The sequence below is a fragment of the Rhinolophus sinicus genome, chromosome 5, assembly GCF_057876585.1.
Source record: "Rhinolophus sinicus isolate RSI-liver-muscle chromosome 5, RSI-T2T, whole genome shotgun sequence".
NCBI lineage: Eukaryota > Metazoa > Chordata > Mammalia > Chiroptera > Rhinolophidae > Rhinolophus > Rhinolophus sinicus.
Genome location: NC_142505.1, coordinates 94,676,156 through 94,701,992, shown reverse-complemented (window position 1 = coordinate 94,701,992; position 25,837 = coordinate 94,676,156). Strand labels below are relative to the sequence as shown.

Genomic DNA, 25,837 nt, shown 5'->3' with positions numbered 1-25,837 from the left:
TATATTCCTATTGCCTGTTCAAAATGCCTTGTCCACTTCATCTTCTCTTTTCAACCTAGTTTACATATTCACATTTGTTCAGGGCTTTGGAAGGAAACTTCAATTGTGCTGTGTAATATTTCAGAGAAAAGGCCTGTGCTGTGTCCTGACGTCACTGAAAACAGCAAGTACATGTGTCTCATGAGGAAATAAAAAGTTGGCATGATTTGGATGAGAAAGGCTCTTACGGCCGCAACATAGGTTGGAGCTAGAGAAGCAGCAGATGGAGGGTAGACTACAGGGTTTAAAAGGCTAAGGGAAGGAGTTTGTTTCATCCTAAATCTGATGGTAAATCAATAGCAAACACATAGAGGGCTTTGTTAACACTGTTCTAATCACTACATACAGAAAGTCATTTTATCTGTATAATAACCCAAGAAATCGGTATGATTTTTCTACCCATATTTCAGGTGAGGAAGCAGAGGCTCAGAGATGTTATATAATTTACCCAAAGTCACCAAGCTTGTGAGTGGCAGAGCTAGGATTGAAAAATTCTAGTTTCAGGGGCAACCGGATTGGAACCCCCTCTCGTTCCAAGAGCTGCGACTCTACTTATACTAAACTATCTTCTTTTACAACTCAAAAAAAAAAAAAAAAGAAAAATTCTAGTTTCAAAGCCAAAGCACTCAACTTCCATAGTTTACCACCGCTCTACTTCATCTTATAGTTAATAAGTCATAGGAATAAGTAGTGGAGTCAAGAGTGGAATCCCGTTTTGACCCTATAAAGTCCATACCCTTAGACACTACATGATACTGGACTGAGGGAGGAACAATTTGTAGGTGGAAATTATGAACTCCTTTGAGCATATTAAGGCATTTGTGCCTTAGACTTCTGTGGATACCTCAAGGAGATGCTGTGCTTACAGCTCTAATCTTCCTGAAAACCCCTCTTGTGTAGCTATTATCCCCACTTTATGAAATTGAGGGTCAGTTTTGTGGTTTTATGGCTACAAAACACTTAGCACAATTTCTGGTACTTAGTAAACTATCAAAGATCAACTATTCTTCGTGCTAAGTCTTGCTTTTGGCATTTAGAATCAACGATTGAAGAATTGGTTTCAAATTGCAGTGTAATGAGTCTAACAGTAAGTGGCACTCTTACCTCAAGTTCAGTAGCTGCTGTCAGGTGGCGGAGGAGGGGAAAAAGATGGGGAAACTCAAGAGGTTTTCTTTATGATCCAGAGCTTCTTATTCAAGAAGTAAAACTTACTGCCTGTCCCTGTCCGTGGCCTACAAAATCTTATCTCGTGGAGAGAACATGGCGTGAATTTTTCAAAATAATCAGTTTATGTTGTGACTAAGAGTCTTTGATCAGAGCCTTTCTCCCAGGGCTGCCTGGACAAGACCTGGGGAAAACCTCAGGCATTATTGGTTACTACTGAGTTAAGACTGTAAGATGCTGCTCAGATTTGCTTAACACATGACCAAGCTCTGTGAAGCTGCTGGTTCCCTCCCCCCCACTCTAGGTTTAGAATAAGGGAAGGCATTCAAATCTGGTGGGGGAGGTGTGGCTGGCCAGGAATGCATACCGTGTTCCCCCCAAAATACCTAGCTGGACAATCAGCTCTAATGCATCTTTTGGGGCAAAAATTAATATAAGACCCGGTCTTATTTTTCTATAAGACAAGGTATAATATAATGAATGTAATAAAATAATATAGTACTGGCTCTTATTTTACTATAAAACCGGGTATAATACTGGGTCTTACATTAATTTTTGCTCCAAAAGACTCATTAGAGCTGATTGTCTCGCTAGGTCTTATTTTCGGGGAAACACGGTAGAATCAGAACTACAGGAAAGATGCCTTTTGGATCTTTGCTGATTTTCACAACCATTCATTCAACAAATAAGAGGATTTATGAATACTGTGCAGCCCATTAAGAGCCATTAGGAATGAGAATACTGATGGGGAGTGATTCTAGATACAGTAAAAGCAAGTTGCTGGGTATAGCCAGAGCCCATATTTGTCTATGCATAGTCAAATTGGAAAAATACATAAAAACCATTTATGGATGAGAAAATTGAAGCTCAAATGTAACTTGGCACACCAAAGACATTTTAGCTACTTAATGGCAGAATTAAAACAGGTTTAAAAGAAAAAAGAAGGAAAAGAGCCAGGCATGGTGGAATTTGGGCTCCACTGTTTTCTAACTGCACAGGCTTGGTGGAATCTGAATTTCCTTAACTCTGGTAATTATAGTACCCATCTCATAAGGTTGATACCATCTAATGTTGAGAATTAAAGACAAGAGCCATTTTAATTCTTTCTAAAACTCGTTTGCCCCCAAGCAACATACTCAGAGCTCAGGCTTGCTAATGACCTGTGTGGAAGCTTGTGATCTGGAAGGGTGGAGGGGGTGCCTGTGAGGCTTAAGTAGTGCATGAGCCTGGGGCGTGAATAACTGCTGCCTGTAAAGGAGAGATAAAGAACAAAAGGAAGGCACAAACAATAGCAGAAATAAAAAGAAAGGGGCATTACTATAGATTACATGGACAGTAAGTAATAATATGAGAATATTGTGGATAACTTGAGGCCAATAAATTGGAAAACTTAGACAAAATGGACAAATTCTTATAAAATAACCAATAGTGGCTTAAAAGTAGGGAACCTGAATAGCTTTCTAATGATTAAAAAAAAACAAGAACCAGTAAAATCTCACAAAGAAACTTCAAGTTCAAATAGCTTTTGCTGGCAAGTTCTACCAAAGGTTGCCAGGAAAAAAAAAATCTAATACAGACTATTTCAAAACACAGAAAAAGAAGAAACATTGTCCAACTCTTTTATGAGACTAGCATAAAACAATATTAGCACCAGTAATACATAAAAACGAAAGGTAGTGTTTTATGGCCAGTCCACGTTCATGTTAGGAATGTAAAATAGAAAATTAACGTCACAGTAAGAGATTAAAGGAAAAAAAATCAGTCATCTCAACAGGCGCACAAAAGGCATTTTATAAAATTAGAATATTTAGGAATAGAATAGAACTTCCTTAATCTAATAAATGGTAGCTCCATAAAACCTGCAGCATGTGTTATACCCAAGGTGGAAAGCTAAAACCTTTCCTTTAAGAGCTGGAACGAAATAAGGATGCCTGTTATCAAAACGTCTATTAAATATGCACTAGAATTCCTAACTAGCATGTTAAAATTAAAAATGTATTGAAAAGGAAGTATTGAAACTGTGATTATTTGCAGGACGTGATTGTCTACATGGAAAATTCAACATAATCTATAAATAATTGATTAACAAGACAGTTCACTGGTTGGATAAAAAAAATGAACATTCAAAATTAAAGTGCAGTTCAGAATACCAGCAACAAACAGAAAATAAAGATTTTACTGTAATATACTATGTAAGATAGCATCAATAATATGCAGTACCCAGCGAAAAAAATTCAAGGAATAAGTTGAAGAGTTCTATGGAGGAAATTTTAAACTTTTATTAAGAGATATTAAAGAAAATATAAATATAGGAGCGATAAAACATTTATGGATTGGAACACACAATACTGTAAAGAGGTCAAATTTATTCCACATTGATCTGTGGATTCAGTGGAAACCCATCAAATTTTCACCAGGTATTTTTTTTTTTTTTTTTTTAATTTGATAAGGTGATTCTAAAATGTATAAGAGTTACAGAGGACTCAGATAGCTAAGATGCTTTTGACAAAAGGACTAAGGGGAGGATTTGCTATTGATAGCAACATTTATAATAAAGCCACTTTGGGGGAAGGAGAAACTTTACTCTTCCAGGTTCTTTTGGCTGGTCTACTCAAATAGACATGAGACAGATTACGAGAAAATGACCAAATTTAATTATACATGTGGGGGACCCACATACGTGAGCACTTCAGTGAGAGGAAGGGAAAATGAGGAATAAATAACATGAGCTAAGGATGCGGTCAGATGCCTGGGGCTTCAGAGGGGAGGAAGGTCATTCATAGGACAGGAGGACAAGACCAGGTATTCAGTAATTAGGTGTTTGCCCTGCCCTAGGATAGGTCATAAAAATTTTTTTGGGGGGTAATAACTCTTATTATGGGCAAGGCCACTAATTTAAATTCTTTAAGGGAGAGGTAAAAGTTTCTCTTGAGCCCTGAGGGTCTTGATAGCCCAAATCTAAATGGTTCATAAACAAAAGGAAAGTGCTTATTTAACCTTGTAAGTAATGAGGGAAATGCAGAGTAAAGCCACAGTGAGATGCCATTATATTTTTACTGGTTTGGAGATACATATACAAAGGGTGCCAAAAAAATGTACATGCATTTTAAGAAAGGAAAACTGTTAAAATTGTAATACTCAATATGTACCAATAACAAAAGATGAATACAAGTCAAGTCACACTTGACTTCTGCAATGACAAGAGGTGCTCAAAGTGGTTACCATCAGCCTCCAGACACTTCTGATTACTGCGAACTACTGCTTGAGCAACGGTGACCAAAGTGTCCACTTGTATACATTTTATTGGCACCTGTGTGTGTGTGTGTGTGTGTGTGTGTGTATATTCTGGCAATATCAAGTGTTGGTGAGGATGTGAAATAAGAGAAATTCTTACGTACTGCTGGTAGATGTCTTGGAAAACAGACATTGTCTAATGAGGCTCAAAATGTATATTCCTTCTGACCCAGTAATTACACTCTCAGAAATATACTGCGAGAAGTGCCTGTATGTTTTTGTTTGGGGTCTTGAGTGAGTGCTTTGTAAGTATTCTTAAACTATAAATTTTAAGTTTATGCAATGTTCTGTACATTTGTTATATTTTCCATTAAACAATAGCTTAACCTTAAAGCCACATTGTGACGCAATCATATACCCATCACATTGGAAAAATTTAGAAAGTCTGACCAGGCTGATATTGGCAACGACATGGAAGAGTTCTGGCCGCCAGTGAGATCTTAAGCTGGAATAAGCACATTGGAAGACTGCTCAACATTCTCTCATAAGAACGTTGAAGTGGAAAAATGAGACTATGGTTCAGGGACACAGGAGAAAAATAGGGAAATGATATGAAATAAGAAAGAGCTCACCAGGATTGAGGAGGAGTATGTCCCTTGAACTGAGGGGTATTGATTAGCTTTACTCTGAACCTGGAGGGAAAGAAGAGGTGCCACATGGAGCACATGCTTAGATGGGTGAGCCCTCCCACGGCTCCCCACCAGCGTGGCCTCTGGGATCAGGAGCTGCATTTTCAAGATGAGACTGCAGATAGGAGTTCCCACAGTGACTCATACACAGCTTAACAGAATTTTCTCCCTGGTAGACTGCCTTTCATTCTCTTCAGTTTAGTCACTGGGAAGCTCACTGAGCTCTTAAACGTGAACTTTTTCACCCTCCTCCCCATTTCCTGTACTCTGAAGAGGTTTGATTATGTGGGTAGGAGCCATGTTACCTTCCCTTAGAAGTTAACTTGCTGCGTAAATATTGTGATGTCTCAGAATTCTGACTTGCCCTGGCCGGCCACCGTTTTTTGTGCTGTGGTACAAAGAGCCCTGGAGAGGGCTCTAAGCTCGCTCTTGCTCTGGTTTGAGTGTAACCTCATGCTTAATCTTTCTGGAATTTCATCCATAGTTGCTAAATATAAAAACTCTCTACAAACACCAGAGTTCTTTATCATCTTCCCAGCATTGTGAAGAGCCTGTCCTTGTAAGTTAAAAAAGCACTGTACTAGTAAAATGCCATTTTTGTAAGAAAAACAATGACACATATTTGGAGGGGCAGGTTTTCTTTCCCCATCTGCCTGCCCCATCCCTTTCTGGGAGGGAGTCTGTAATGGTCATTTGTTTTTGCTGCCCAGTATCTAGTTCTCCCCCTGAAACGCACTGCACTTTTCTTTGGGGAAACCACCTTCTCTTGCTTTCAGAACATGAATTTTGGGGCTGTGACCCAATTAGTCCTTTTTGACCCTGTGGATACAGAATGTTCGGGAATTAGTCTGTGACCCAATGTGGGCCTTTGAGAAACTGTGAATCGCTGAGCCTGTGTGGGAGCAGTTAAGAGATGTTTTTGGCATGTGGATATGTGCTCTGCAGGAGACAGGAGAGAGACACTGTAGCATCTGAGGAAGGAACCAACACTGGACACAGCCAAAAACGAGGTCCCCGGTGACCTCACGAGTGCCACTGAATTGTGCCTGAGGCTGGATTTTATCGTCAGTCAAAAAATTCACTTTATAATTTAAGCTAGTTTGAATTGGGTTTTCTGTCATCTGCAACATAAAGTCTTTGGTGAGAAGAATTTGTTGGCATAAGAACACACTAAAATCATGCTATGAAAGATGGTCAGTAGTAAGGGAGAAATTTATTTGTCTTGTAAATGTGTCATTCTGAAGACCTGAAAGCCCTAGGGTTTCCACCAGGCGTGCCCAGGATCTCTGGGCTAAAGTAGCCCTCTCAGGCGGGGATCTGGTGTGTGTGTGTGTGCTGGGGGGGAGTCGGTGGCAGCAATGTGGAAAGCACTTGATGCAAATGAGAACACAGACCCCCAAAATAAAAATAAAATAAAAATAAAAAGACTTCCATCTGAAGTGGAGTCTACGAACTGACGGGAGATTTAATGGGGAGTATAAAGAAATGTTTCGTACCTTCTGGATCCCATTGTGTTCATGAGCTTCACAGTTGTCCATGAGTGAGTGTCTCTGGTGATATACCCACGAGATGTACTGACATTAACATATTTGTATATATGGAGAGGTATCCAGAAAAATACCTGAAAGGAGATCCATTATGTTGATAGTGGGTATTTCATGGTACTGGGATTATGGACTTTATTTTATTTATTTATTTTATTCTTATTTTATTTTCAATGATTTTCTACAGTGAATATGACATATACTTTTAAAACAGGTTTTTCAAGTACAGATACACAAATTTACATGTACTGTTAAAGGGAAGTCACATGGCAGGCCGCAATCTGGAAGTCAGAAGATCTAGCTCAAAATTCCTTAATGTTAACCTCTTACCCTTAAGATTCAACTGTAGTGTTTCCCTTTGCAAAGTTTTGGAACAAAGCGTACATGGAAACTAAGTGAGATACTGAGATTTAAATAAGAGGGTTTTTGATTCAAAAAGTACATATAGGATTCCCACCTTTCGTGGGCATTGTGGTAACCTCCCCAACGCAATCCACTGCTGCTCCCCCATTGTATAGGGTACTTTCTAATTGGACTGAAGTTTTCCAGATAATCCCCTACATCACTCTCCCTTTTTTTCCCCATCTCCTGACCTGGGTAAAATTCTCTAACTTCGTTTTATGAATTTTGTCAAGTGGTCCTTTAGTTATCTCTTATTTTGTAATTCTAATTACATACAATTCTAATGTTTCCATTTGGTGCTTGGAGGCTATGAGTCAGATTTTCTGCCACTTTTTCTGCTGCCACTAACTTAATCTCTACAGTACTATCTCATGCAGTGGTTTTTATGCACGTCCCTCTACATACTTACAGCCAACACTCAACAACTGCCCCTTAAGAAAATTCATGATGCAACTTTTTAAACACAATTTAGAAACGAATTAATTCGAATACAAGACTTTACAAAAAACACATCCAAGGGCTCCTTTAAAAAACAAACTTCTGTTGCACATAATTAAAGAATCATAGGCCTTGAGTCTTTTATGATCATCTTTACAAATCAACTGAGACATAAAGTGTCCATTTCAAGGGGATAATAACCTAATTTTATTTTTACTCAATGTTTTATTGAATGAAATGTATATATTTAACTGTAAGAAAGAGTGATAAAATTCTTTATGAGCTGAAATGGAGAGATCTTCAGAATATAATATTAAGTTAAAAAAGAAAGGTGCAAGCTGATCAATCTTAGCATCTCTAAATGTGGGGTAACCAGACAATTGTGATGGAGTCTGAAGTATTCTGGCCAAAAAGTCAAACCTAAATTTAACCAAACCTTTAGTGCTAAGTTTCATTTATAGGAAATGAAAGAAAAGAGGAATAATTTAAATGACACCACAGGGAAGCAGACAACTGTAGTACAAGTGGCTTGTACAATCAGTCAGTGTGGGGGGAGGGGGAGGAAGAAAGACTGTCTTCGATTAAAAGGCAGTTAGTTAAGAGACATAACAACCAAATGCACTGTAGGAACCTAATTGGGTCTGGATTCAAACAAACCTATTGTAAGAGACCATTTTTTAGATAAGCAGGGGAATTTGATTACGAACAAGAAGATTAGCTGCAATTGGATCATACAAGATAAAGATACAAGGATGGTCCTTGTAAGGTTTGCATTTTTTTTTTTTTTTTTTTTTAAGGCCCGAAAGTCGCTGCAGGCCAGAGAGCATTTCTAGAACTCTTCCTGATATCCAGAAGGAGCTTCTTAGAAAAGGGAAGATGAACGTGGTCCTGTCAGGGGCAGGCTGTCAGCAGAGAGTCCCAAGCAAATGCCCAGTGGAAGAGGCCTGGCCAGAATCTTAGCGGAATTTTTGTTCTTTATTCAGCAGCTTTACTGAGAGATAATTCACACACCATGTATTGTTGCTAGGTATGATCCCTAACCCCATGGTTAATCCACTCTACCTTACACTTGAATATGGGCATTTGCTGGTTGTTATTAGTTACGCGGGCAGACATATTAAAGGAAAATGTGAAATTAATGAAACATAGTTTATAGTGGAAAAAACTGGAGCTTAGGGAACCTCATTCTCATTTGAAATCACCAATCATGCATTTGGGCAAATCAATCTTCTCAGGTCTCAGTTTCCCTATCTATAAAATGAAGAAGTTGACTCATAGCTCCATGAAAATGCGCACATCGAACAAGCTCGAGATTTATATTAAATGCGTTTAATGGTATAAAAGTGGGTGACAAGGAAATTCGGGAAGGAAAGACAGAGGAAGCCCATGGATGTTCAGAAACTATTCAGTCTGTGAGCTCACTTCCCTTTTTGTAAAAACCCCTTGACTTAAGTCTCCAGACAATAGTCACTGAGGCTGTTTGGGTCTGAGATGTTACCACAGTGATGGAGAGTGTGGCCGTAATTCATCACTTTCTGACAATTTATGCTTGAAGCCCCTGGGGTGGGAGGAGAGGGGACATCCTGTATAGATGAGAGGAAATAGAATATTGAGGTCACCTCAGTCCCACCCCTAGTGGGGAAAAGAAGCACTGCTGATAGGGTCGTGTCTTCCTAAGTGGAAGAGTTTGAAAATTCAAATCGAGATCAGAATATTATCTGATGACAGAAGTGAAATCCATCAAGGTTACATGACAGGCATTTTGTGTTAGACCAAACTAAGAATTAGGCTCAAGATTGGAGTAGAAAGGGCCCATAAATGTGAGGATAAGGAGCATGCCATTCATTGTGGTATTCTCCAGGTCCTAGTCCAGTGCCTGACACATAGTAGGTGCTTCAGAAGCAGTGGTCACACAACTGACTAATTGACTGACTTTCTGAGTGAATGCATATGTTTCTAACTTGTGTTCCCTGATAACTAGCTGGACCCACACATGGGCTATTTTAAGAAGAGGACTATTTCATCAGCAGTATCAGGCTTTCTTCACCAGCTGAGAGATGCTTTTCTTGACTGAGTAACATTTCTTCCTCTGAGTATTGCTTCCTTTTTGTTGATACTGACAGGATAAATATCAGAGCCCTGACAGGATGTGTGTGGTGTAGCATGACAGAGAACTGGGGTTTCCTTTGATGTGATTGTAGACTTGGTAGTGTTAATAAAAGAACGATGAGTAGTCAGATGCTGTGGTGTGCTGGGCTGGCACTCCGGGAAGTAGTCACCACTCATGTGATTGCGGAGTAGACACGCAGTTGAGGGAAGTACCCAGTTCCACTGGCGACTTGAACGGCACCTACCCAGAGCCGTTCTTTTGAGTTTTCTTCTGCAGAACCCATGTTGTCACATCTTTCCTTTGACTGTGTCCTGCTGTGGCTGCTACTACTTACAAGTAAGTCTGGGCATGGGCTTTTGCAATTGGATAACGCAAGATAAAGATGCAAGGATAATTGTCATAGTGTTTGCAACTTGAGAAAGTTTGGAAGCAACTGGGTATGAACTGGGTAGTGGACAAAAATGAATAAATTGTATTATACCCATGAGGCAAACAGTGAAACCAACTAATGATATGAAATGTCTCTAAGTCATAATATTAATTGAAGAAAAGCAAGGAGTAGAATAGTCAATGTGTGTGTGTGTGTGTGTGTGTGTGTGTGTGTGTGTGTGTGTGTATGTTGCAGGGAATTTACAAATGCTTCTTAATGTATGGAGTCTGGGACGGGGAGCTGGGAAATGGGAAAGAGCACAGAGGGAGTAGACTTTTCATGCACATTTTATACTGTATGACTCTTAGTACACACACAAACACACACACACTCGTATATATAGTATTTATTTAAAGGCAATTAATTTTAAACCTAAAAATAGCTATACATTAGCTTCTTATTCAGACAAGGATTTTTATTCACTGTGTACCTGGTGCTGAAAAAACGAGAGAGCAAGAGAATTGTGTTAGAATGACTGATCTTCGCTGACGAACAGACAGCTCGCCCAAATGGCGGAGCTGTTTTCCTGGCTGACAATGACGGTCTATTTCCATCTGCCCTGCACCCTGGTGTTCACAGAACTGGGCCACAATTCTCTCCTAGAGCACTGGTTCTCAACGTGAGGTTCCAGGCCACCCACGTCAGCAATTCCTGGGGACTTGTTAGAAATACAAATGTTAGGCCCCAGCACCGACTGCTGAATTCAGGCACTGTGGTAGTGGAGCCCAGCCACTGGGCTTTAGCAAGGCTTCCAGTCACCCTGGTGCCCTCAGGTCTGCGAGTCACTGCCATAGCGAACTGTCCTCCCGTCGGGACAGCAGCAGTGCTTTCTTCTTTATTCTACAGGGCATTACTTGCAGTTTTGTGAAGTGGCCAATCTCACTCATTGCCTCGTCTTGCTCTCCCTTTCTCTTTATTCAGGGTCTTTGGAAGGGTCATACGTAGTTGAAGTGGGTCAGAATGCTTATCTGCCCTGCACCTACACTCCAACCAGCTCTGAGAACCTGGTGCCAGTGTGCTGGGGCAGGGGTTCCTGTCCTCTGTCAAAATGTCTAAGTCTGGTGCTCAGAACTAATGGAAGGGACGTGGACTACCAGAAAGCCAGCAGATACCAGCTAAAGGGGAATATCCACAGAGGAGACGTGTCCTTGACCATACAGAATGTGACGTCAGCTGACAGTGGGACCTACTGCTGCCGCATTGAGTTCCCAGGCCTACTGAACGATAAAAAATTAGACCTGACATTGGACGTCAAAGAGGGTGAGTGGACCTTTGCATGCTTTCTTTATGAATAAGATTCACCTGCAGATCATATTAGATCTCCTGATTGGTCTCACCTCATCGCTTCCCAGTGACAACCCTGGGGATGGGCCCCTAAGACTTACGGGCCCACCAGCAATGCCTTGCCATGTGGAATTCCTCTGTCCATATTGAAACTCATGGATGGGCTCTATGACAGGAGAGGAAAGGCCTAGGTCAGTGGTTTGAGACGCTGACTGTTCAGTAGACTAACTTGGGGAGCTTTTTCACACCTACAGATGCTGGGCTCCACCCACGAGCCAGAGAAACCAGCGTCTCTGGAGGTAGAGACTGAGCACTGGGATTTTACAAGCTCGTTCTCAGGTGATTCCCTGCCACACACAGGCTGGATTGAGACCCACTGGATTATACGTGTGGGAGTGCATGTACTTATGTGTTTTCAGGTGTAGAGAGCACGTACTTTGTGGCTGATGGAGCTGTGTTCAACTCCAGCTCTGTCCCTCACTGGCTGGGTAATCTTGGGCAAGTTATGTAAACTCCGTGACCCTCTCCTCTGTAAAATATGATAGTACCCACCACATAGGCTATTGAATGGATTTTAGGAGATGTTTTATGAAAAGCATTTCGTGCGGCCATTTGTGTGACTGTTAGGTCTCTTCTCAATTGCGCTGCAGCAATGATGACTGTAAGGAACGCAGCTCAGAAAATGTGTAACAAACATTTTAAGAGTGTGCGGTACTCTCCGCGAAGGTGTCCAGGTTTGAAAGTTGAACATGTGTTTCTCTTTACTTGTTGTGTTTCCTATTTTTTCTGCTGACCCTTTGATTCCCTGAATCAAGCTCTGTGCTCTCAGAGAAGCCTCATCCTTACTTTGGTTTCTGACATTAGCCAGGGTCACCCCTGCTTGGACTCCATGGAGCAACTTCACTCCAGCTGTTCCACGACTACTCACCACCGAGGGACATGGCTCAGGTAATTATACATGGGGAGTAGGGGGAAGCCTTTAGGTGCTTCCTGAGTTCAGAAAATACTAAATATGGGAAAAAGGAGAAAGTTCACGAGTGGAGGCATGAGTGGTTCTGTGCACCTGTGATAGTATTTGGGGGGAGGGGGTGGTGGAGATAAACCTGTGCTGGGGAAATGAGCCCTGGGTTAAGATTTGGGTTAGTCAAAATTTAGCCCAGGGCCAATATCCTTCACTTCTCTGAGTTTCAGCTTCCAGTTCTGTTCAGATTTTTGAATTTCATGACCCAGTAAAATTCCTGACCCACCCCAAAGAAATTTCAATCTACATATTTTGCCAAGTAAGGAAAGCAAAATTCCGAATATTGCCATCATTGCAAAAATAAGACAGTCTTTTAAATTAAGTAAATTTAATCTAATGAAAAACTCTTTACATTGTTCTTATTATATTATGAGTTATTCCTGGACTGGTGACATTTTGTCTTGAATTGGCCCCAGTCCATGTTTGGGGTTGGAGTATGTGATTTCTAGGATCCCATCCAACTGGAATGAAGCCCAGCAACATCCTCAGAATTTGGTCTCAGTAAGAGCAGCTAAATTCTTTAAGTAATTCAGCAAGGACTGTTCCATCCTTCTCTGGAAGAGAAGACAGGGTCAGCAAAGCAGACCTCAGGTCACATTGGTCAGAAAGGTTAATCTTCAATATTTCCTCTCGGAGTCCTGGTCTCTCCTAAACTCTCAGGAGCTCAGTTTTTTTATTCAGTAAAATGAAGTTAATAGTAGGTAAATCCCATTTCCTAATCTCATAAATCCCCAAAGTCCCAGTTTATGAGATTTAAATACGAAAATGTGACCAAAGTTCTTAGCCCAGTGTCTGATCATTGTCTATACTGAATACACGTTAGTTCCTCGCTGTTAATGTTATTGGTGAGATCCAGAGGCAGGATGAGACTGTGGGTAAGAGCTTCAGTGACGTGGAGAATGGGTCCTAACGTCAGCTCTCATACTTCCTTTGTGAACTCAGCAAAGTTGCTCCAAGTCTGTGAGGCTCCATTTCCTCACCTCTCCAACCAGGTAACTCCTGTGCCTACTTCAGAGGATTGTTGTAAAGACTGAAGGTGATATTGTATGTAAAGTACTCAGCACAGTTCCTGGCCCACAGAAAGCACTCAAAAATCAGCTTTTATGGTTATTAACTTCAGCCCCCTAAAGGTTTAATCTTTGGTGTTTCTTTAGTGATGGTTAACCAACATCATTTATGTAATTAGGCAGGAAATGAAATACGGTGGGAACAGACGATCCGCCGCATTGTGGGCCAGTCAAGTAATACCAGCTATTTATTGTATGCTATTATTGTGTTTTTTAAAATCCTACAACCATATGCCTAGAAGGGACTTCAGGGGTCGTTTCGTACCGTTTTCCCATCCTGTGCGCCAGTGTTCTTTGTAACATCACCTCCACGTGGGCGTTCCCTCTGTGCCCACATACCTTCCTTGATGGGGGTTCACTTCCTCACGAGGCAGTGCATTTCCTTAGAGTAGTCTAGACCGTAAATAGAAGTCTCCTTCCTTTTAGTTTTTGCTTGTTTCTTCCTTCCCTCTAGGCAATAAAAATGGGGCCCTCTCTTGCATCAGGAAACATAGGCACAGTACCTACCATCTCTGAGCTTTTCAAAAGCCTGAGAAAATATTTAAACAAAGAAAAAAAAAAAGGCAACATCTTCAAAAATAGGAAAACAAATTGAAAAATTCAAATGAATGATACTTAATGGCATGTCTATAATCAGTAGCATCACGTGAATTAGTTACCCTCACGTCCACTCATATGTTGTTATATACACCTTTTCTTTAATGTGGAGTGTGGGTATATTTTATATGTTTGCTGTAAAGCAGAGTAGAGCCTTAACAAGGGTTCCAAGGATCCTGGAAGATCCTAAATCCACCTCAAAAACACAACAAATGCAATCTCTCTTCTACCCAAAGGAGGTAGAAATTGGTGATGAGTAAGTCCTCATCTCTAGAAGACTTTGAATCTCAGGGTTGCTAATTAATAGCTGTGTGACCTTGGGCAAAGTGTCTCTTTGAGACTCAGTTTCTTCATCTGGAAAATGGGAAAATAATAGTACCTACCTATTGTGGTGAGGATTAAATGAGATTTTGCATGTAAAGTGCTAAGCACCTTGTCTGGCGCATAATACATGCTAGCTGATAACTATTAAACTTATGTACTTTTCAGACTGTCACAGCCCACCCCCCACTGCTGCCTCCAACCTAGCCAAGGCTTGGGTTCACTAGAAAAAAACATTACAATTTTCTCCAATTCTGCCACACATCTTGCTTGATGACTATGTGAAAATAAGCCATGATGACCTAAAAGGACTCTATTTTATTAATCATTTTCACTGTAAAATGAAGTAAAAGCAAAAAAGGAGAAGTCAGACAGTTTTACCATTTAGGCCAAGAAAAATAATTACAGGGAAACAGAAACTGGATTTACAGCAGAAAACCTTGTGTGTCGTTAAGGTTCATGTTTACTTAGGAGTTCCACCAATGTGGTTTTTATACTTTAAATTCCTTTTGGACAATAAAAACAAAGGTAAGTGGAAGATAATCTCTTTTCTTTCTGCTTTTCGTTTTTTTTTTTTAATACTTCTAGGCTAAGACTATGCTCATATAATATTAAAATCAGAGTTTGTTAAACCAGAGGTTCTAAAGGATTTAGATTTTTTAGATACCCCGCTCCCACCAGAAAGTGACCGTGACACTTAAGAAGCTTCAGAGCCTCTGACTCAGCCAGAAAAATGAGTAGGCATACTTCGTTTTCCCAAAGCTGAGAACCTATTGATATTTAGGGTGCAGAGCCTATGAAAGTCAGGGTCCATGGCCCTCTTTTTCTCTGCTCTGTCCCCCGTGCCTGACAGAGTAGAGGTGCAGTACATGTGCCTTGAATAGATAGGCAGATGAAAAACTAAATGAGCAAAAAGGAAAGCAGGTGATCTGGCCGCTGGGCCATGCGATGCATTTAGTAGTGACATGCTGATGTGAAGGTGGTTGAAGGCAGCAGGTAAGAGTGTATGCTTCTATTTACTTCCCCAGGTAGGGAAGCAACCTAGGTATCCACTGATAGATGAATGGATCCAGATGTATGTACAGTGGAATATTACTCAGCCATAAAGAAGACTGTTATCTTGCCATTTGTGACAACATGGGTGGACCTAGAAGGTATTATGCTAAGTGAAATAAGTCAGACAGAAGAAGACAAATACCCTGTGGTTTCACTTATACAAGGAATCTGAAAAAAACAAAATAAATGAACAACCAAAGGAAAATCAGACTCATAGCACTAGAGATCAAACCTATGGTTGGGGAGGTTGGTAGGTGAAAAAGGGAAGGGAAAACATAATAGTTTTGTGATGTTTCCACAGATTACTGGTGACAGATGATTACTAGACTTAGTGTGGTGATCACAGTGTAAGGCATATAAATGTTGAATCAGTATATTGTACACCTGAAACTAATATAATATTTTATACCAACTATACTTAAATACACTGGTACTCGGTCTTTTAACGTAATCCGTTCTGGAAGACCTTTTGAGTTCTGAAACGTTCGAAAAACCGAGACACGGTTTTCCCACAGAAAGTAATGCAAAATGGATTAATCTATTCCAGCCCTTTAAAATCAACCCCTAAAATGGCAAATTTAGCATGAATTTTACTGTCTAATGATACCACAGTTCCATAAAATTTATGGCGTTCGTAAACCGAAATGTTCGTCAACGGCGATGTTTGAAATGTACCACTGTGCAAAGAAAGGGTGTATGATTAAAGCCATGCAGACCTAAGTTGGAAGACCGTTTCTATCATTCACTAAGCTGTGTGACCTTAGTTAAGTCACTTAACTTCCTAATTCTCATCTTCTTCATCTGTGTCATGGGGCTAATTGTCCCTATTTTAGGATAGTTGTTTTGAATGTTAAATAAAGTATCTCAAGAATTTAGCATAATACCTGCTCATGGTAAATGTAGCTATAGTAATTTTTATTTTCATTTTTAGGCAATCAAATATGCTGCCTCCCTCTTATTGAGAAAAGGCCAAATGTTTTCCAGAAAATTAACTGTTGTTATCTGTTGAAATCTGAATTAGAATGCCTGCCTGAGTGTTATCAGTGTTGTTGGAATTTTGCAGACCCCATTAGGGCCCTGTGGGCACAACAAACTACATATTTAACCTAGATCTTCCTGGCAGGAATCTCCATTTCATAGAACATAAGTAGCTGGGTTCATTACGTGGGTGAAAAAATGTGGTCATCCTAAAGTTGATTTGTAAGTGTTCAGTAAATTTTGTTGGTCTCCCAATTATTGTGAAAAATAAGGAGTAGCATTAATTTCAAATAGGATTATAGGCATCTTTATGATTTTTTTTTTTAAATTCAGATAAACGAAAATATTTTTAACTGTTCTGTTGGGTATTCTTCCTCTTTGTGGCAGAGACACAGACGCTGGGCACCCTCCATGATAAAACTCTAACAGTAAGTTCCTTTTTTTGTGTGTGAGCTAACACTGTTTAACTCAGAGAAAAGAAAGTTTGACTTTAGCCTTCCCTCCTACCCACTCTTTCCTTGGGGGAAAGAATGCCTTAATTTCCCTTAGCTTTGGATTCCCTGACTGTAACATATTGATGATGACAGTTCTAACTGCATAGATGTGTTGTTAGGATAGAATGTGGTGACACATGTAAAGTTTCTGGCACATAGTAAGTGCTGGAAAACCAAAAAGAAGAAGCATTAGCATTTTGTCCCTCTTCTCAAAGTTCACAACTGTATACCACGGTGGAGAATTCAAAGACCCTCCATCTTCCTAGAATATGTTTCTTCTTGCTTCCATTGCAACCCAGTTGAGAAAGATTTTCGAGTTGTTGTTTCAATGTGTTTATTTATGTATGACAAGACACCAGTCAGGAATATTCTAAGTCAGGAATTTATGTATCTGACTATAAATGAAGCAATATTGCAATTAACCACAATTTTAGAGTACAGGGGAAAACCACTAGAAAGCAAACCTATGATGATGACCTTAAAAATTATTTGAGGACTTATCCAGGGGTCCTCATTCATTTGACTTATTTTCCTACTTGTGTGTTCACAATCAAGGCAGGCTCAGCATTTTGTATTTCTCCCTCCCCTATTTGCAGTCAAGAACTGCCTTTTAAGTACCTCTGTGCACCTGTGTGCTAGATTCTTAATACTTTACATACAATGCTCCTGCAGTAAATGTGTATTGAATAAATGGAAGATTTAATTTCTTTGACTTCTTTGTTTTAAAAGTGTTTACTATTATTTTTAAAGGGGGAACATGGACTGAAATTTTAGACAGAGGACTTTCTTGGACTCTGTTATCAAAAACCAAATTAATTAGAGCAATAGCTGTAATAGTATTATTGATTAAGCATTTACCAGGCCCTATGTCAAACATTTTATATGCATATATACTTTTTTTTCTCCCCCCCAACATTTTATATTTTTTTGTCACTTAATTTTCCCAATAATTCTACAAGATGACTTGGCTCTTGGTGACAGAGCTGGGATTTGAACCCAGGACTGTCTGGCTGCAAAGCCCTGACTCTTAAGTCACTGTATTTCTGTGAAAATAGGGGCTTCACTGCAAGACACCGAATTTAGACCACTCTGAAATTCCCTGGGAACGCCAGGGGATCTTGAATGAATAAGAGTCTACTCTAAAGCCCATTTTTGTTTGTGAGAGAGTGCAATCCATTTACTAAGAGCGCCTTCTGTACCCACAGCACAGGTCACATTTCATTCCCTTATTAATACCAAAAATTAAGCTACCATATTTTGTCATGTATAACGCACTCCTGTGTATAATGTGCACCAATGTTTTTGGCCCAAACTTTCAAAAAATTTTTTGTTTTAATTTTTTAATTCAAAATTTTATTTGTTAACATTTAGGTACTTGTTTTTTGTATTATAAAGGAATTTTAGCATTTATTTTTTAACATATTATGGTACAAGAAATTTTATATAACAAACAATTACAAAACACAAGAACAGATACAAGGTACAAGAAATTTTATGTATCGGTAAGAAATTTACAATATTTACACATCATAGAAAGCCAAGAACTCTTGGTTGCAAGTGTGTCGTGAGTTCAACAAAACCGATTATCATATTCCAGGGTATTATTTTGCATATGGATATCGTTATTGATTTCTAGAGTTATACTTTTAACTCATAAGCACAAGTAAAATAATTAAAAACATTTATATAGATATGGAATTAGTACTACCCATGGATAATGTGCATCCTTATTTTTCCCTCACAAATTTGGGCAAAAAAGTGCTCATTTTAATAAACGGCAAAGTATGGTACTCACTTCCTTTTTTTATATTGTTTCTTTTAAAAAATCTTTTTTGTTTTTTGTTATTTTTATTTTTATTGATTTATTTATTTCTGTTAAGCTATTCACTTTCTTTGGGTGGTTTGAGGTTTGTCTAGAAGGGAAAAGATCAAGGCTGGTTTCAAGGCCCCTGTATACCTGCGATGCTGTAAAACAGATGGTCCAAAGCACAAGTCATGAGAATGGCTGAGCACACGACCAATTTCTGGCCATATGCTACAATTCTGTTTGTGTTTCCATAGCAAATACCCACATTGGGTAACGAGTTACAAGACGCTGATGCGACCACCAGAATGAGCATCTATATCGGAGCAGGGATCTCTGCCGGGCTGACTCTGGTTCTTATATTTGGTGCTTTAATTCTCAAATGTAAGTCATTTGGTGTTGCTTTTCTCTCCCTCTGATAAAAAAACTGTTAATACAGGAACCAACATAAACCTAGACAGACATATAAGTTTCTATTTATACCCAAAGCTGATTAGACTTAAACTCTTTAGTCCTTCCAAACCCTAACAATAATAATAGCTAATTTTTATTCAACAGTTACCATGTAACAGGCAGGCTTTGCACTGAATGTTTTACATGCATTTTATCACAATCTCCATTTCATAAGGTAGGTAGGATTATTATCCCATTTTACAGTAGAGGAGAGTAGAGTGTGGAGAGAGTAAGCCACTTTCTCACGGTTTCAGAATCAACAAGTGGCAAGGATGGAAGTGAAATTCAGGGAGGTTGATTGATTCCAGTATCTGTTCCCTTTCATTAAGAAAATTAACCTTTTTAATTCATGAATATGTCTAGGTTTATTAGGATGCAAAAAAAAAAAAGAAAAGAAAAGAATTTCCTTCTTGAATTTTTCTGTCTTCTTTGTTTCTAAGGCATAGGTCTTTAGAGAGGGGTATCAAGTTCTTGTAACATTGGATCATGGCCAGGATGGCAGCATTAGTATTTCCCTCCATCATGGCACTCAATACACACATTTTTACGTTACTTATCTTTATTTTAAAAAATATTATTAAAGGATGATTTATATGCAGTGAACTTCATATTTGAAGTATGTTCAACTTGGTGAGTTTCAGTAGATGATTACACCCAGGAAATTATGACCACACTCAAGACCCAAATACTTCTATCAGTCCAAAAGCCTCACATGCTTTTATAATTGTAATGTATTCTCTTCTCTGTGAGGGCAGAAGCCAAGGCCTTGTACCCTAGGGCTTAGTGCATTCCAGCAGCCTTTCTTACTAGTACACAAATGTGGATTGTGTTTCGGGTGACCAGCTGTCCTAGATTTGCCCGGGACTGAAGGGGGTCTTCCAGGGCTAAAAGTGGAACAGTCCAGGGAAAACCGGGATACATTGGTCACCCTAACTGTGTGGCTAGAAGCTGCCAAGTGTTGTATGTGCATTTAATCCTTACAACAGCTCTACTGGAAAGGTATTGATATTATTCTGACTGACCGAGTGGACAACAAGCATGTCAAAAGGTTAAGTAACATGCCCAAATTCACACACTTAATTGACAGATATAGGCTTTGAAACCACGGCTGTCCGGCTCCTCTCTCTTATGTTATTCTGCCATTATTGCTAAATGGATTGTGTAGAAAAAGAAACCACACCATCTACACTTACCAGGGTTTGCCAAGAGGTAGCAGTGGAGTTTATGACTTGATCACATGAGTATGAAATCTATGGGTTGATAAGGAGCAATGGTAACACTTATTAGCATTTTGAGTTCTGCCAGCTCTGGATATTAGGAACCATTCTAGTATGTGTAGAGGGGTTTGAAGGGAAGGTAATGAGGAGTGGGAAAAAGCTGACCTTTTGTACACACATATATACATATTACTCCAAAATAATGCCTACTTAGATCGGATGGGGAAGTCCTATTTGATTTGAAATCGTTTGTTTGGCAGTTGCAAGAGAAAATCTTGTAACCAAGGTGACAGGATTTCAAGTCATGACAGCAAAGCCATAAATTGGCCATCAGAGATGCCCATATTCTGAGGTCTTTCTAGTGCACTCTCTGAGATGAGCATTATACTTCACTGCCACTCAAATCTCCCTTGTTTCTCACTCAGCTGATGAAATATCAAAGGGCTGTTCCATCCCCTTTGCCTTAACCAAGACTTCATTCCTCCTTTTCTCCGTTTCTCTGGAATTATCTAGCTCATCCTTTCTATTTATACTATTTTCATTCACATAAAAATATTCTCGTTTGTATTCCTCTCTGGCTACTCCCGTTTCCCTGCTCTTCTTAAGAGCCATATTTCTCAGAAGAGTTGTTCCTACTTCTCACCCCCCTGCGTTCTTCAACCCACCGTCTAGTTTCTACCCCTGAAGCACCATGGAAGTACTTTTAGTCATGCTCACCAATGACCTCCATTTTGCTAAATCCAATAGACACCTCTGTCTTCACTGGAGTCACGCTTTCAGCAGTGTTTAAGTAAGTTGATTTTCAGTCATTCTAGAAAGTTTTCCTTCCTTGGCTTCTGAAACGCCACTCTCCTACTTCATTAACCATTCCCTTTCAGTCATTTTTGTCATTTCTTCTTCTGCTTAACTCTTAGATGTTGGGATTCCTTAGGCCTTGCCCCTTCCATCTCTCTACAGCTCTGGGTGATGACCTATATTTGCACAGCCTTAAATGTCATCCTTAATATCTCTCTGCAGCGCTCAGAGTGTCTGTCCAATTGGAATCTCCACTTAAGTGTCTCCCACATCTAACATGTCCAGGGGAGCTCTAGAGGCCATATTACTTTCCCAGAATGCAACCTCTCCCTCCCTGGTTTTCCCCATCATAGTGTTTCACTACCATTCATCTGGTTGCTTAAGCCAAAAGCCAGAAGCCACCCTTGAAACCTTTCTTTGCTCACTGCTAACACAATCCAAGTTCAATTCCTGCAGTCTTTCTCCAAAATGTGTCTAAAATCCATTCATTATTCTGCATCTCTCTTGGTCACCACCTTACTCTGAGGTACCATCTCACTTTTTTATATCTCATTATGATCCACATTTCACACAGCAGACTGAGTGATCTTAAAACCCACTCAGATCATATTTCTGTCCTTTGTTATTTCTTACATCTCTTAGAATAAAATCTGGTCCCTTGATTATGACTTAAGAGTTCCTATAGGATCTAGCCCTAGGCCACCTCTCAGACCTTATCTTGGCTCATTCTTTTATTTCAGCCATGTTTTCAGTTTCAGACACCCACCATGATCTGTATCAGGGGTTCTCTCTGTCTGGAATGCTCTGTCTGGCTCTTCACTTCACTGACTCATTCTCTCCTTTCAGAGCTGACCTTAAAGTTCACCTCTGCTGGGAGTTCTTTTCAAAACACCTTCTCTATTAATTCTTGTTTATTTTTATCACATCACAATGAGAAATTATTGTTGTTACTATTGCTATTTTTTAAAAATGTCATCCTCACTAGAACACAAGTTCCACAAGTCAGGGCTCATAATTCACCTTTGTATCCTCGGTGCTTAGCATAACTACCAGACACATAGAAGGTATTGCATAGATTTGTTACATGTGACAAACACACTTTTCTTTCTTTCTAGCATAGTTCATGATATAAACCAAGACACACACTGGTAGTTTGATTTAATACAATCTAAGGGGAGATGAATTTCCCTAAACAATCCTTGCCTCCAGTCAGCCCATTTATTTCTTATCTCATTTACTTATGAAAGCAAGTTTAATTGACTTTCCTTCCCCCTTTTACCTAGGGTATTCTCATAGCAAAGAGAAGTTACAGAATTCAAGGTAAGAGTAAGTGGTGGGGTAGGGGAAGTGGGAACCTCGGAGGCCCTGCTCTAACAGGGCTTTGATCTCTGCTCTTAGAAGTCTTGCTCTGGGACTTTGGGATCTAAACTTCAACTTCCTTTTGGCTTTAGACCTAGATTTGTGAATTGCAAACACACTGCTCTGTTTACTCCCTGGTCCCTCTAGCTTCTTTAGTCCTAAAGTTAAGGTATAAAATTTATCTCCCCATTGATAGGAAATGCTGTTTTATTTCTATATTAATGGAATTTTTCTGACCCTTCAGTTGATTAACTTTTCTCTCCATCGAGGCTCTGGTCTGGGTATTGGGTTCCAGAAGTGAACAAGACACCCAGAACCTACTCTCAGTGATTTTTACAGTCCAATCACAGGTTCTTCCCTCTAATAACCAATTAGAATCACTTACACAATCTGTTGTCAACCCCAGAGCAAATAAGCTCGAATCTTTAGGGATAAGGTGTAAAAGCAGAGATATTTTTCTAAAAGCTTTCCAAGTGATTCTACTGTGCAAACGGTTGAGAACTGCCTGTCTGTTACAGTGCAGCCTTAGTCTCCATTCGTGACTGTATTCACATACTTCAGTGCGTACACGTGCACATGCCGCGATTCCTAATACACATAGGCTATGAAACGTGTACTAGATTGTAGTGGCATTTGGTACATTGGGAGGAGAATGCAGTATATTCCAAGGAAAAAATGACTCTGTCCATTGAACACTGTCTGAACCACTAATAGTATTAGACTAACTATAGGCAGTATATTTATGAAGACAAAGTGGTCTGCAGTAAGGAAGTCAAAAACGGTCAAATAACATATTAATTATCTGTGGTTTTAGATTATCTGTGTTAGTATTCTTTCTTACAGCTGAAATCTGAAATGTGATGACATTCATAGGTAACATTTACATGCCTCAATTCATTATTTGTGACATTGTTTGGTTAATGTTCATCTCTACCTCTAAAGGTCAGCTTCATAGAAAATACAAAACTTGTCTGCCACGTACTACCTGTATCCCCTAGCCCAGCACCTGGTAATTATTAGGCACTTAATAAGCATTTGGTTACTTAATGAACAAATACTCCTTACAACAGCCCAGTGGGATAGCTTATTATTCCCATTTTTACAGATGAGGACCCTGAGACACAAAGTTTACTAATATGTGGCCACTGTGGGATCTCTGTGTTTTGTTCACTGCTGTATCTCTTGCAGTATAGAGTGACACACTAAATATTTTTTGAGTAAATGAATGAAAAAATAAAACCCAACATACCCAAGATCAGATGGCTTGTAAGTGACAGAGAGAATTGAACCTCAAATCTGATTGGATACATAATACATTCATTTTTTTCTTTTTTCTTCTTTTTTTTTTTTTTTTGAAATTGTTCCAGCCCACCGAAGAATTGAAATAATAGCACAAGAAACAATGGAACCCGTTACCTAAACACGAGATATAACATGTTGATATGTTTGCTTTATCTGTTTCTCTATTTATTCACACAATTTCTTTCAGAACCATTTTAATTATGTCAGACATCTTGACACTTCACCTAAACACTTCTGTCTGTACTTCCGCAGAATAAGGATATTCTATTCTCTTAGAAAACGCAATGCCATTTTCATACTTAAGAAAATTAAGATTCATTGAAATTTCCTCAGTGTTCCTCCAATTATTTTGTTGTATTTTATGTTTTTCCCCCTAGTCTGGACCCAGCCAAGCATGACACACTGCCCTTGGTTGCTGTCTCTTCAGCAAAGTCTATTCTCTTTATTCTGTGTTGCCCAGGAAAGGTTTAATTCAACCACACCATTTTATTTCCACAGCCTCATCACTTTGGCTAACCGCCCTGCCTCAGGGTTAGCAAATATCGTAGATGGGTGGCACTCAGAGGGAAACATCTATACCATTGAGGAGAACGTATACGAAATGGAGGATCCGTCTGAGTATTACTGCCCCGTCCTCAGTGGGCCGCCATCCTGACAACCTCTGGGGTCACCCTGCTGTGCCGTCAGACCCAACTTCATTCTTGAGCTTGCATTGTCTCCTTTGAAAAGTATCAAATGTGTCAGCCGATTCACTTGAAGTTCCTGTCACGGCCACTGAGCACTGTTTTTCCATTTTCTGAAGACAAATAGCTCACAGAGGGGTTGAACCGTGACCTGCACTGTCCTCAGGTCCCAGCATTATCTCTGCATTCCAACCCTGAAGTTACTCAACTCAGAGACTGCTAGTCGGGGCATTAGAACTCAAATGGGCTTTTGTGTAAAGTAGGAATTCTTCATATGGGGTCTCTGGAATTCCAGGAAATTCAGTCACATGATGTGTCCACGAAGGTCCTGGAAATGTACGGGAAATTAGGTGTTGATACATGTGCATGTCTTTTTTGGTACAGAAAATGTAAAGGGGCCACTGATTTTGAAAGAGCTCTGTGAGCAATAAAAGGTTAAGAAACTACTGGAGTAGGAGTAGGTGGTGTTGAAGGTTCCCTTTGCATCTCAGGGTTTAAGCTGCTTAGAATGTTGACTCTCCAACATTAAGTGCCACTGCACAGCTGTCCTTTGCCAGTTAGGAAGATGGCCCAGTAAGACTGTCGTGTGACAGAAGCTACTGGAGAAAAAGGAAGCACACTTGGTGTACGGTGCCAAGTTTTGCTTATGCTCGGAAAAGGAAAAATCTGTGACCAACTTCTCTATTCATGGAGAGAACTGAACCTATGTTTTTCACAGAAGAAGAAGCAGCACCTGGGACCCAGATTTCATTTCCTGGTGGAAAGAAGGCAAAGGGCTCCAACAATCTGTATTCATCAACATCAGATCCCTTGATGGAAAGACAATGGTCCCTAAGATTGAATTTCAAGATTGTGGAGACTAGGTCCGCCTTACTTATTTGTTGCCTCCCTAATGCTGGGACTGCTCTGACACATAATAGAAATTTACTAAATATCTTTGGAGTGAGAACAGTAAATAAGCAGTGTTCCCTTACAGCTGCCAAACCGTTTATTCCCCGCGCTCTTCCCAGGATTTCACAAGGGAGTGCCTCAGCAAACTGAGGCCTGATGGAAAGATATTGGAAAAGCTCCTTTGAGGGGAAGTCTCAGCGAACTGAGACCCCATGGAATTATATCGGTCCCTCCCCTTCAATGGATTCCTTGGATGTGTGTGTGTGTGTGAGAAGGCAAAGTACAAGCTGGAACATAATGGGAACTTTCGGAGAGACAGCCAGCAGGCTACTAACACACAGATCTTGAGATTAACAATCTTTTACCTCTTTAGAAGTTTACCAATAAAAACAACACGTTGGCCCGATTTGGAGTTCAGTCCCTGAGGCTGATCCCCTTGGCCTGCGCTCTATTCTAACTTTGGCT

General features: G+C 39.8%; 1 protein-coding gene across 1 annotated transcript; it reads left to right on the top strand.

Annotated features, from left to right (window-relative positions):
- Nucleotides 1-8,311: 8,311 nt before the first annotated feature.
- Nucleotides 8,312-25,829, top strand: HAVCR2 (hepatitis A virus cellular receptor 2). Its single transcript, XM_074313840.2, has 7 exons — nucleotides 8,312-9,956; nucleotides 10,972-11,310; nucleotides 12,199-12,282; nucleotides 16,762-16,802; nucleotides 18,930-19,056; nucleotides 22,421-22,457; nucleotides 24,297-25,829. Exons 1-7 carry the CDS (start codon nucleotides 9,902-9,904, stop codon nucleotides 24,451-24,453), a joined length of 840 nt encoding a protein of 279 aa, XP_074169941.2. The 5' UTR covers nucleotides 8,312-9,901; the 3' UTR covers nucleotides 24,454-25,829.
- The last annotated feature ends 8 nt before the right edge of the window (nucleotides 25,830-25,837 follow it).